The 13855-nt window shown below is 38.8% G+C and overlaps 1 protein-coding gene across 1 annotated transcript in view; it reads right to left on the bottom strand.

The window, feature by feature from the left end:
• KCNB2 (potassium voltage-gated channel subfamily B member 2) overlaps nt 1–11041 on the bottom strand; it is a 352642-nt gene extending 341601 nt beyond the window's left edge. The window contains exon 1 of the mRNA XM_028112724.2: nt 10463–11041. Within this exon, the coding sequence (XP_027968525.1) occupies nt 10463–11041 (579 nt within the window). The remainder of the gene's footprint in view (nt 1–10462) is intronic.
• Between the last annotated feature and the right edge of the window lie 2814 nt (nt 11042–13855).

The raw sequence follows: 13855 nt of genomic DNA on the forward strand, positions 1-13855 counted from the left end.
GTATCAATTAACCAGTCTCTTCCCCCAGAATTAAATTTCTGCTCAAAACAGAAGGCTCTGGGGATACTGACAACTATTATGAGGGAGTGGAAAGAAAAACCAGCTTGATTTTAACAGCCAGAGCTCATGAATCAAGCGAGGCTACAGGATGCGTAAAGAATCAGATTCTTTCAAACGGAGAGGAAAAGTCCTATTTAGATACTGATTTTAAAGAGTCTAGAAGAAAAAGTCTACCTACTCTTAGACTCTGATGCTTTGGGATAAGGAAAAACAAATGGCCGTTTATAAGTTAAAGACAAAATAAAGTCTGGATTTCTTCAGGTTTATCCACCTTCTCTAATTTGGAAACTTCACTACATTCAATTTCATTGAAATTTAAGCAGGTATCACCTCATGAAATATTTAAAACCGGGCTTTAAAAAAGGTGAAATCCAATTGGAGCCTAAGAAATTAAATGGAAAATCAATAGTTGTTCATGTACAGCATGGTGACTATAGTTAATAATACTCTATTATATATTTGAAAGTTGCCAAGAGAATAGATCTTAGAACTTCTCATCACAAGAAAAAGAATTTTTTGTAACTATGTATGGTAATGGATATTAACTAGACTTACTGTGGGAATCATCTTGCAATATATACAAATACCAAATCATTGTGTTGTATATCTGGAACTAATGTAATGTTCTATGTCAATTACACCTTAATAAAAAAATAGTAATAAAAAGTTGTTCTAGGAAGTGTAACTAAAACATTCCCTGATGAGGAGGGTTCTTGAGGGAACGAGCAGAGCCGTGTGTGAAGTGGGAAGTAGAACAGGTTTTGCATTCCTGATAAACAGCAGAGACCTGTCATCTAACCTTCAGACTCAATTTTAGATGTGTGCATCAAAGTGCAGCAGAACAGAAAAAGTTCAGTGCTTTGGCATATGCTGGATAACTTAACAAGGACAGGGAAACACGGAACCCAAATCAAGTTTTTCCCTTGATATATAACATTTCTTCCCTCAGGCCATGTAACCTCATGGGTTGTTAATTATGCCTATCAAAACAATTTGCTACCCTTTCAGCTACCTCATGTATAATCTATACACAAAACTTTGGGGGGAAAAAAGAGTATGATTAGCATTTTATAAATACTCTGTATAATTTAAAATATTTATAATGGCTCATGAGCTAGAGTTTGAAAAATAAAGACCAGTGCTAAAAAGAGATTTTTGCTTTGAATTTTAGTACTGCTCATAATGCAATTACTTTACTTACATAATACAATAATTTTCACACCTGCTGAATTCACTTAATAAATATAATAAAATGTGCTAGATTTTTTTTACATAGCAAATATGTAACAGCAAGTTCATGTTATACTAGATTCTAGCCTACTATTTCATATTTTCTTTCATTGCATTTGTAGGTCACTGCATCTGCAGTAGAGCAAATTATCACCTTTGAAAAAACAGGATTGCCTACCAATGTTTTTCTGCCTCTGAACTAAAAGCTGCACTGAAATGAAACAGGTTGCTCACCTTAAGGATATTATGCAAAGCTTCCTGCTAGTTTCTTTCCCAAAGTAAAAATTTCCATTGTATTAATGAAATACACTTGTTTTTCATAGCACAAATATGTTGCTATAGCTCATAGATAGTGGCACTGAGTTATTTTTCCATCCAACCAAATTCTGATTGAAACCGTACGCTTGGACACCATTATAAAAGTTAGACAGTTCTAAAATGTTGCCAAAGATAGGTGCAACACTAAGATGTAAACTAAAATTTGAATGTTTAGGAGAAAAAATCTAATTCAAGGAATAAATATAGTTGAGGATTTAATTTAGATGATACCAGCTAAGACAACTGCATTTCAATATCCAAAATTGTACTCTAGGTTTTGTTAATTAGTGATAAAACAATGACTGGAAGCCTGGGAGTTCTTTCATGCATGTGCAAATATCCTGAGGTTCATTTCAGTGAAGAATGCCACAACCAGGCAGCCTCCTTCAGAACTGTGTAGGGGATACTTGGCTGTCCTTGGCAGTGTGTGGCATAGGCTAGAGAAGCTATTTAAAGTGGCATTCAACACCTGTGGTTGTGTCAGAAGTGACTCAACGAGACATAAGTACAAGCGTGAAATCCAGTGTGGCAATGACCTCCAGCATCGTGAAACAAAATCCTAGGAGACTAATGAAAATACTTCTTCCTGCTATTTTTAGACCATTAGAGCACTTTCCATGGACTTCATGCCCGATCAGGTTATCATAAAAGCTATATTCTGAATAGCTGTCTTACTCGGATGACAAAATTGCATCTACCCTAAATTACCAAATACAGGTGGAAGTTTATTGTATTTTTGTGCAGGTGGATTTTTATAATATAATATGCTCTAAAGGAGAGGTGGCAGTGTGTATAAATAACATGCATCTCTCCCTCTCTCTCTCTCTCTCTCTCTCTCTCTCTCTGTCATACACACACACACACACACACACACACACACACACACACACACACACACACAGGAACAGACCTAGTTCAGGTACCACTCAGTGAGGGCTGATACTACCTGGTTCACCCACCTGAGACACACAAATTTCACTACAAACATTAGCTGGATCTATACACCTCAGGTTTCTGTTCTTAATAATATCCAGAGTTCCTTCACTTAAAGCTTTATAAAAATGTTACGATTTAAGGGGAAAAATACATTTGCTTCATGCATTAGCAAAAGAGTTCATGTAAACATAGATATAGACACAGCCAAAAGTAAATAATACATAGGTGCAAAATCTGATATAGTTCTGATGTTAGCTTTTAGTGTCTCCTGTAAAGGTTTTGGAGGGATGATGGAGGGATGAGAGCAGATGTCCTCCTCTTCCACTATTTCACCTGTCTCTGTGCCGGTCACTATACTTCTTTGCTCCCAGCTGATTGGTCTATGTCTAGGTTCTTTATTCTGGGTTGGTTACATCTGTATATCAAGGCTGACATTGCAATTACAGAGAAGTCTCCATCTCCTCAAGTCCTTCAAAGTTCTGATTGTAAATTATAAAGTCATCAACTCTATTCCAGGATATGTGGGGACAGAGTAAGTTGGGTGAAGGGCTGAATGTTGCTGATAGATACAGGAAGTGTAGCTTGTGGAATGTTCCCGCTGTCTTGGCCTGGAGAATCCTTTATCCTTCTCTGAACCACTGCCGAGGCAGGAAAGGTTTTAAAGACCAGGCTATTGGAGGGCAAGAATAATTTCCAGGCTGACTGCTACCTTAAAAATCTGTCACTCTTGGAATACCTAAATAGGATATTTTTAATGAGGAATGTGTCTTAAGAGTTTTGCAAAGCTCTACTGTACCACATAATCTCCCCTATAAAATACAGGAACATTTCATAAGAGTTGGTATATGTAACAATGAAGAGAAAAAAACCAAATGGGGTTAGGCTACTGCTCAGTGGCCAGCTAAATTCACTCTCTAACAAAGTCAACCAGCTCCAACTAACCAACCTGATATTATAGAGCATTCTGATTTATGCCTCATCACATTATAGATTATTGAATGTCATGGAACTCCGGGGTTGTTCTCAAATAGAAGAAAACCACCAATGCTAAATCAATGCCAAAACCAAAAAATCTATTATAATCTATGGTTACTTCATGAATTATACATCAGCAGCTGGAAGGTTTCTTCTTCTATGTAATCATGCTTTGATCAATTTTTATTCCAGTTATTCTTTCAGAATCAACTTTGTTGATCATTTTGAAAGTATCTTTCTTCATTAGAATGGTCAGTTCACAGTGACAGAGCTCAGATAAGAATACTTAATCTAAAGTATTAGTCAAACCCTTCTAGAGTCTTCAAAGTGGAAAGTGTTAAATATTGTGACCATGCCTTCATAATACTTATGCTTACCTAAATTAGTGCAGTATTCAGTTTTCAAAGTCTCTCACTTGAAATAAAGAAAACAAATCTATTAATAACCAAAGCAGTGTACATGAATTCTCAAAACCAGAATATTTAAATACTGCCAATGTAGTCTGTTTTGTGATAACATTAGATAATGTAGAAAGAACACCTAGGTTTGGTTTGGTTTGGTTTTTTTATGTTGAAAATGATAATTACTTATTGAGATTTAAGAGCCAAGCTTGAAAAGAATCTGATAATCTTACTCTAATATTAATTAAAACCAATGGCTTTTTTCAAAAGAGATGGAAAAAGTTCTTGAAAATTAAGACAGGCCCTCCTCAAATGGAACAAAGAAGCAAAGAGGAAAAGTGTACGATTCTTGGATAATTTCTTTTTTCAAAGATATTCACGTGTAAGATAATCATTTATTGTCCAAACTGGGACACTTCTTAAGAGTGAAAGGAGATGCTTTTATTAATTAGCCTCAGACAAAAGGCATTAACCAGGGCATTCTCAGTAAAAGCAGGACCCATGGCACCCAAGGAAAGAGAATGTGTGATGTGAGCTTTTTATCAATTTCCTTTTCTGTTCTCACCATTCTCTCCCTGATCAAACGAAGTCAAGTGGACAAAAAGGGGTGCAGTTTCAGGGCAGCCTTTTGGGGAAAACAGAGGAGCATGGCTCTCAAAATAGGACCACTACAGCTAAGGAATGGAATATTTGAGACATTTTAATCAAAACCCAACATTTTCTATCTTAACTCTTTTATTTTGTTTATGTCTAATTTAGTCCAGGCTTTCAACCAGTTAGTCTGCATGAATTATATATTTTAGAAAGAAAAAAAAACACATATCTCCAGTCTAAACCTCTATAGACTGGCCAAGGTCTTTTAAGCTATCCCCTGTGAGGACCTCTGAACTCTTATGCCATGTTATTGGAGAACAAACAACCTCATCTGTACAGCTGGGTTGTAGAAAGGAAAGGGCAAGAAGAGAAAACAGGAAACAACACAGAAATGACATGATTGGCACACTAATTAGGCCACTGGCAATCCTGGATAAGAACTGGGGAACTGCACAGGTAGGGAGATTTCCAGGTGCGCTCACACTGCATCAGTTTGTTCGGGGGGCCCATTTATGGTTCTAATGGATGCTGTTGTTGTTTATCACTAAGACAGTCATCAGAAAGCTAAACTCAGAGCTATGTACAGGCGGAGTTGTTCACCCGACTGTGTGTGCGTGTGTATGTACACATACCTAGATGTCGCTGTCCCCCTCTATATGTAAGTTCTCCTTATGCTACTCGGCTCTTATGAAAGACCTACATACACTAGGACCTGTTTTCACTGCCTGAAAGAAAGAGAAATAGGATTTTCACTTCTGTGAAATAACTGCTTCTTTGCTTTATGCCATTTCAGCTTACAAAGGATTTCCTAGGAATGCTCTATTTTCAGATAATGGGGGAAACCTGTACATGTACACACACACACACACACACACACACACACACACACACACCACACAATATGAGGAAGTTCTGTTCTTGGACTAAAAGGAAATAACTGGTGGCTCTGTTCCAATATATTTCTTTTTTTTTTCATCCAAAGCATTAGAATAACTGATCCATAAACTAGAAATAGAATGAAAATATTATGCACCCTTTTCCCCTTTATGAGTACACAGGAGTTTTTATTTTATTTGGACTTATTTTCTTTTCACTACTTCTGTGACTTGAGATGCCCACACTCTAATTCAGTCGGAAGGCAGAGTGTGGTTCTCAAGGAGTTACCACCAACAGGGCAACTAAACAGGCGCCATCCCCTGAGAAACTCTGAACTTTGACCTCTGGCTCTCTCCAGAGAGTTGGAGTCCCAAAGGAAGACTCTGTGCATCTGCTCCTATAGGCCTCTCTCTTGATCCAACAATGTCTAAGGTCTCCCGAGCCTCCCCATGCTTGCTTTAGGTGTTGTGCTGTGCCAATGGGGACGGTCATGTGGGCGTGTGCAGGCAAGGAGCTGGAGGCAGGTCTCCTTTCCATGATCGTATGCATTCTCCATGGGATCAATGTCACTGCCAGTGGGAGAAATTGGTTCTTGTGGGGAAGGGTGAAAAAAATCTTAGATATTACAATAGTCTGTAGCTTTCCACGCTCTACCCTACCTGACAAAATCTTATTCCTTAGTATTTAGTTTCTCTCTTTAGGGAGAATTTAAATTTAACTTAATTTTTCTCCTTAGGGGGGCCATTAATGAAAAAAGGTTGAGAAATAATTCTCTAGTCAATCATCGTCCCTTTTCTGAGGGAAGGAGGTAGAAAGAGAGGAGGAGGAGAGAATGGGAAAAACATAAGAGGATGAGGGAAAATCCTTAGGTAAATAAGTGGTAGCTGTGGATACACAGGAAAAGTGGGAAGGGAAGCCGATAAGAAACAGCACCTCCCCACCCCCCCCAGCCGTCCCCCTGACCCTGGATCCTGCCCAACAGGGTTGCTGGGTGGTTCTCACTGTATGGGTTCCGATGAACAGAAATGTCTTTCTGCAGCCTTATACTGTTCTTATCAAATAAGGGCTAAAGTCTAGCTTCCCGACCTGACACTTGAGATGAGCCCATTGGCCGGCACTGTCCTGAACACCATATCCATGTCTGTGCCCAGGCTGAGGCTTGCCTCAGAAGGCTGAGCCGTTTCCTAACTGGGTTTGCCTAAAGACACAGTTGATGTCCTTTGCTCTTGACCTTCTTCAGATATCTAAAGTGAAGGCACTGTGCAGTACTGCGTCTCTCTTTTCAGCTCTCAGGTGGGCCCTGCTCCTTGTTGGTTGTTGTTTCATCACAAAGGCAGACAATACCACATGCCACATGCTTTCCTTTAAGGCTTTCAAACACCTCTTAGACTGAAGTGTCTGTAATGCAAAATTTAAAGGCAAATAGCAGTCCCTTTGGGAAAAGGCCAAAGAAAAGGGAGAAGAAATATTTCCAAGCCAGAGGCTGACTAAATTGCCCAGGGCTGGAAGAGGTACAGGATCAAGTCTAATTCCAATTCACTGCCCAGGAAACTGGCAGCCAGTTAAGCCCATCTTCTTCCCTTGCACATTCCTATGAAAGGCATGCCAGAACCAGCAATTCCAGAGCTTTGGGCCAGCCCTCCTCCAGGCCCATTTGGTGGGCCCTACATTCACAAAAAGCCTCAAACTGAAACTTTGTACAGTATCTCTACCTGAGGGTATACAGACAGTCCCCATCTAACAAGACTAAAAGAACCCAAAGTCCATCATACAGATATAAACTCGGGTCACGTTACCAGATCATACCACACCACGGAAAACTATGAAAGAACAATTTCTATTAGCCCTGTTATTATTTTGTGAAAAGTACAATTATATTTCATGTTATTCTGTAGATGTGTAAAAATGCTGATTTGTGAAATATAGACATTTAAGATATACCACCCGTTTAAACTCTGTTTTGGCATTTTTTCCCAGTTATTTATATACTACAAAGTTTAATTAATAGAAGTGACACCAAGAAGCATGTTCTGTAAGAGCCAAATTGTTATTTTTAGGATCATACCCAAGGACAAAACACAACAGGTCAAGGGGACTTGCAAATTTTTGTGTATCATAGTGGATGCACATAGCCTAGGCTGAACAATTATTACTGAATTGATTACTGAGTATTTATTCCATGTCACTGAATAGATATTTTAACCCATTGTGGAATATTTGATAGAAAAGGTCAAATTTTTCTTTCTATGCTAGGGATTTGGCAGATAAACTCATAACTTTAAACTTTATTACAGAAATATTCAATAAATTATAAAAGACAGAAAAACCAAAAGGGAAGAAAACAAATAGTTTCAAGGATATGAAATTCCTGTGTAAGCTAAGAGAATATATTTTAAATTCTGGAGAGAAGGGAGTGTTTTTCTACATGTCCACTTTAATGTGTGTCACCTGCATAGAGCCTTCTATATATGTTCAACTGAACTACCCAACTGAATAAGCAATCACTGCAGAGGCAAGGTAAACAGATATTCTCCTCCAAAGATATCTCACCTCCTAAGCAAGTTAGGAAAAACACATAGATTCCAAGCATTCCAACACAAGAGCTTCACAGCATAAGCAGGATCCTGATGTACCCATAACATAAATAGTGAGGGCCAGAGTATCATCCTACTGCACTTTTAACAAAACAAATTGTTCCTAAGTTGTAAAAATGCTATTCACACATGGCACTCACCTCACCAAGAATTATTCTAGAGAAACAACAAGTTATATGATTCGAGAAGAGTATAGGAAAAGGTAGTGATTTATATAAGACATCATACAGAGCTGTTTTTAAAAGGTTCCAAACCTCAGACAAATGAACAATACTTTCACTAAACTACCATATAATCAAATGTAAATAATTTCTATAATATTTCACCGTTCAAACAGAGAGGACAATGTAGATATTTAAATAAACAAATACAAATCCCTTATGAAAATTTAGTAAAGAATCTACTTAGACTGGCAAAGATTGGCTTGGCTTGATTAATAATTTGGAAACAAATTATTTATAACTACATTAAAATTTCTAAAACCACTGTCCTTAGCTGCTGGGTGTAGTTTGTAGGCAGATATCTTCTCTGTACATACATAATTTGAAGCGAGTTTCAATAATCTATCTGATATGCAGGTGTATATTATAGGGTACCATAATAGGCCATTATCAATGTTACCTTCTTAGAGATGAAGAGACAGTTGCTGCTTCTAAAATTTAGAGATTCAGTGAATTCTCTCATCTGGGAAATCAGGTTATTGACCGTATTCTATCCTCAACAGAAATGCTTCAGAAAAACAAATGTATAGACCTTAAGATTTTTTCTATAACAGTACTTAATTTTAGATATGTATTAATAACGCTGTTATAAGCAAATAAGCCATATTAACCTCTACATTTTCTTTGATTTAGCTGCTGAGTTTTGCATTGATGGCTGACACCCTCTGGAACATTTGATGGAACAATGACTTAGACCTCAATTGCCTAAAGGTCTGAAAGAGTTCATTTAGCACCCAAAATACTCCTTTAAATCCAGAATTTATCTCCTTCATCTTTAAAATTCACTCCATACTTTTAGCAGTGACTCAAATATGTAACCTAACACTTGACACTAAAATGAGCAGTAACCTTTCTCAACCCAAACCCACAAGTGTAGCACATTTATTTCTTTCTTCTGGATAAGAGAAAAGTAAACAAATTATTCATAACTACAAAAGACCTAGTTGAAATCTTTCCATCTGCTACAAGATGTGCATTTCCTCATTATGTACAACAGAGATATACTTTATTTCACTGACTTCCATGTTCTGGCCGGAAAGTAAAATGCCTTTAGAAGTCACCAGGATGCAAAACTAGGCATATCAAATAGAGCAGAAGCAGTTTTACGACCGTCTGCTTTCAGTTGATTGTTTACATAATTTACATGTTGTAAATTATCATATACGACCTTAATTTCCAGTCAAAAGGCACATATGGTCTATTACATTTCCATAATCTTTACTGTTTTTAAGAAAGAACCACTGAAAAGCTTCGAAGCAATTTAAAGAATTCATATGATGACACGCTTTTCTGCTATTTTTCTTTTCTCTATTCCATATTCCATTTTCATCTAACATGCACAAAATACCATTACTGTGCCTCGGCAGCTCAAGATGACTCTTGACACTGTATTCATAATTCATATTGCAATACAGAACTAAATATATGGGATGAAAATCAGTTTGCCCTAACCCTCAAAGCTCTAAGTAAAATTAGATAAACAGAATCATGCTGTTGAATTAAATGCTGCAAATCGTGGCAAAACAAACTTACTCTCTGAGACTGAGATGCATGTGGGCACAATGGAAACATGAGTTTGCCTTCATCCTAAGCAACCACGATGAACTCTGAGGTAGGGTAATTCGTCAGTTGTGGAAAAAACCGATACACCAAGAGTCAGAAACATCATTGTGTCAGAGCAGACCTCACAAGGGAGGTAAATGGATGCATTGTGGACATGGACTGGCTCCTGAGACAGCTTAAGGAGATGGCCCTTTTCTCAGGCGTGGGGTCCCACAGCCCTCTGAGCTACACGGGGCCACACTCTCTCTTTCCCTGCTCCTCGAGAGAACCGGGCCAGGAGGCACCTCCTCCACCCTCAATGACAGCACCTCGCCTGTATCCAGGAAGGAGCATAAGCCCCAACCTTCTGCAGGACTCCATGTGGGATGGAGCCTGGCTTGTGCTCTCCGCAAACTCAAGCCACCGACTCTATGCAGCGCCATGGCCACCAGAACCCTTCCAGATTCTGCTGCCCAGGGCCTGTTCTGACCCAATAATGATAGTTAAGAAAGAGTAATGCCATTGCGTGGCATCTTGCAGGAAGAATAACTCTATGTGACTACATCAGCTTCTGGAAAGTGTTTCTCACCGAGCAGACACATTTTGTTCTGTCTTACCAAACCATCTCAAAAGAGGACAATGACGCTGTCTGGAAGGTAGGCAACACATTTTCTGACTACACACACACAGGAAAGCAACACTCCGCTTTTCATACCTTTGCAGCCACTGACGAGTTAGGTTTCTCCAGCAAGTCCCAGAGCTTCTTCCGTTTCTCCGGGCAGCAGGTGTTATCGAACTCTTCTCCCTCCCGCTCACGCATCGTCTCGGCCTCCCGCCTCAGTTCTTCGTTCATCTGCTCCTTCTTCTGATGATACCTGGCTTGGCAGCAGGATTCCAGGTAGATCTCGTCAATCCCCCAGTAATCAAGCTCTTGCCCAAAAGAGAGAGCGCACATTTCTTCCATCATATGGAGTTTCCCCGTCCGGTAGAAATTTAAAATGGAAGTGAAGGCCCCCGGGTGCCGGTCAAAGAAATACTCGTTGTCGCTGAGGTTGTAGTCGTCACACACCTCCAGGAGGCTCTCGTGCGTGTTGCAGTCCCGGAGCTTCCCCAAGCGTGTCCGGGGCAGCCGGTCCAACGTTCTCCACAGGACTTCGTGGTTGAGGCCCCCCACGTTGATTTTAACCCTCCGCGAGCACGTCTTGCTCCTAATGATGTCCACAGGTTCTGGTGGAAGGGAGAGTGTCGACCTTGAAGTCTTCCTGTTTAAGCCAGGGGGGACCTTTTCTGCCATTTTGAACTGGACAAAGCCGCAGAGCCAGGCTCCTCGAAAGAATGAGCTGTGGGAGGGTCAGCTGAAGTGATCTCCCTCTGAGGTAGGCATTTCCACCGACACAACTGGAAAAAAAGCAACAATGATCACTTGGTTACTTCTACTTTCCTAAAGCATTTCCTACTCTTTGGGATCGCTTTTGTTGTTCACTGAACAACCAGGGGGTCTAATATTAATTACTGTGTATTAATGGAGATAGGAATCTTTGCCTCAAGATATGAGAAAAGAGAAAAAGACAATACAACGTACTATACACAGAATAGGCTGTGTATTCAATGTTATACATCTAGAAGGTGGTAACTCCCAGATTTATCACCAGGGACCACTTTCTCAAGCTCTAGACTAACATATCTAATGTGTTGATCAGCTCATCCTAGATGAACCACAGACACCTTACACTAACCTGACCACACCTCCAACCTGCCCAACCAGTTCCTGTTCTTTTCTCCATTTCAGATTTCTCACCCTCCACATCCCCACAGCCAGCCACACAAGCTAAAACTCTGAGAAATCCCGATCCATCTGTCTACATCCAATTAAGAACCAGGTCTTAACCAACTGTACCTTCTAAACATTGCTTAAGTGCTCCACCACCATGACCCAGTCCCTGTTACCCTTGAACCATGATTTTGGTTCAAACCCTCAGCATCTCTTGCCTACATTTCTACAACAGCCTCTTAAACTGGATCCCAAACTCTGGTGTTGTCAACCTAAAAACCATTCTCCACACAGCTACTAGAATGATCGGCTAAGAAACAAAATTGGCCCTTTCCATGCTTTAAATCCTACAAAGATCCATAATTACTGGCAGTATAAAGTCCAGTTAGCCTTATTAGGTCTGGCCTACCCCTTCACTTTCACCTCTCATCCCTCCATCATCACTATATTCCAGCAACCCCAGACTACACACATCCTTCTGTCTCAAGTTCTGGAGCTTTCTTCATGCTGTGTCCTGGAAGGGCTTCTACCTTTCCCATTTCCTTTTGACTAACTGCTGCTTGCTCTTCAAGACTCATCTCAGACATCAATCACATCCTCCAGAAAGCCCTCCATGACATTCCTCCTCTAGGATCATGAAACCTCTGTGAATGTCACTTCTGTTTCATCATACCACTGCAATAACACTCTTCCCACAGGACGCTGGGAGCTCTTAAAGACAAAGACTATCTTGTCTGTGGTATCCTTATTGTTAAGAACAGTGCTTATAGATTGTGAGAGTTTAATAAATGTTAAATAATGAATCAATTTCTTTGTTTTCCACAAAACAGCTGATAAAAATGCTTATGGCCAGAAAAATGCATAAATGGGGTTATTTGAATGACTTGCCTAAAATGCATCTATGTTTACATGTTATACATATATATGTTTGTGTGTACATAGTATATGTCAGAATGTGTGTGTTTGTGTGTGTTCATGTTTGTATTCTTTTGCTCCACAGCTCTTTCCTCCTGGGTACTAAATCTTTAAGAAATAACTGTTCTAGTATTCCCTCTTGTTGATCTACTCTTTTGATCTTCAGCAGCAAGGATCTTCTTATTTGATCTTACCCTATAGTGTTTTTGCAGAAAATCATGGAGCTTCAAGCAATACATCCAAAACACCACTTTTAATGTAAAACACCATGTTTCATAGCCTCTTAGATTTAAGAGGTCCTTATAATTAGAACTCTTTTAAGATACAACACCAATGTCTGCATGTCTCTGATTTCTCCACTCCTATAAGTTAAATTTATTTCTCCATCTGGAAGTCAAGTATCCTCTCAAATTAAAAAAAGTCATATTTATGAAAAAAAGTCGATGGACTTTATAAGAAATGTTTCATGTATGGCCCATAAATACACTTGAATTGAGAATTTTTTTCAACCACACAGTGACAGAAATATGTTAAGTAAATACATACACACTGTCATCATAGATGACAAAAATACCTATTTTTACAAAAATAAAGAAGAGCCACAATGATTGGGTAAATAACTTAAATTCTCTGAGCTTCAATTTCTTACTCTACAAAATGAGGATAACAGTATCTACAGTATCACAGGCAGTACTATGATGATTCAATGAGATAGTGTATGTGAAGTGCTCGCTACCGGGAGGTATATCTGAACAGAATAAGAAAATTTATATTTCTCATTTTAAGTTTGTTTTCGAGTCACTGAAAGAAAACTGAGATTAAAAGCTACACTAGTATCTATTAAGTAAATGCTAGCATTTAAATTGTTTCCTTATTCATATGTTCTGTCTTCTCCAGTAAATTATAAGTCTGTAAGGCCAGCAACTATTGGTCACACTTTTTCTGTACCTGCACCGTACCTACACATAACAGGCACCTACAGCATGTATCTTGGATGCCCTTGATGCCCATGTCCAATTTTTGTATTCAGGTGACAAGGGAATATGTATATATACACATACACAAAATTGAGCAACAATATTAGGATCAGGGAAAACAACTAAAAATATTAGAGATGGAGCAGTTCCAGTAGAAAATCTGATTGTTTGTTCTCCATTAAATAACTTGGTTGTAGACTCAATGACATCTCAGCAATCCATATAGATCATGTGAACAGTCCACATGAATACTAAACAAAGGCTAATCCATTTTTAATTTGGCTACAAATAAACATTAAAATGAATTTATTCTTTCTGGAATATCATGTCTTATACTAATGTGAAAAAGATAAACAGTTTTTGAACTGACTAGACTATCAGATTAGAGGTTTTCTGGAAAGAGAGAGAACAAACCCCAACACTGATACAAACATCTCTTGTTCCA

The sequence above is a fragment of the Eumetopias jubatus genome, unplaced genomic scaffold (genome assembly GCF_037043125.1).
Source record: "Eumetopias jubatus isolate StellerSeaLion01/CBP00866 unplaced genomic scaffold, mEumJub1_p1.0 scaffold_4, whole genome shotgun sequence".
NCBI lineage: Eukaryota > Metazoa > Chordata > Mammalia > Carnivora > Otariidae > Eumetopias > Eumetopias jubatus.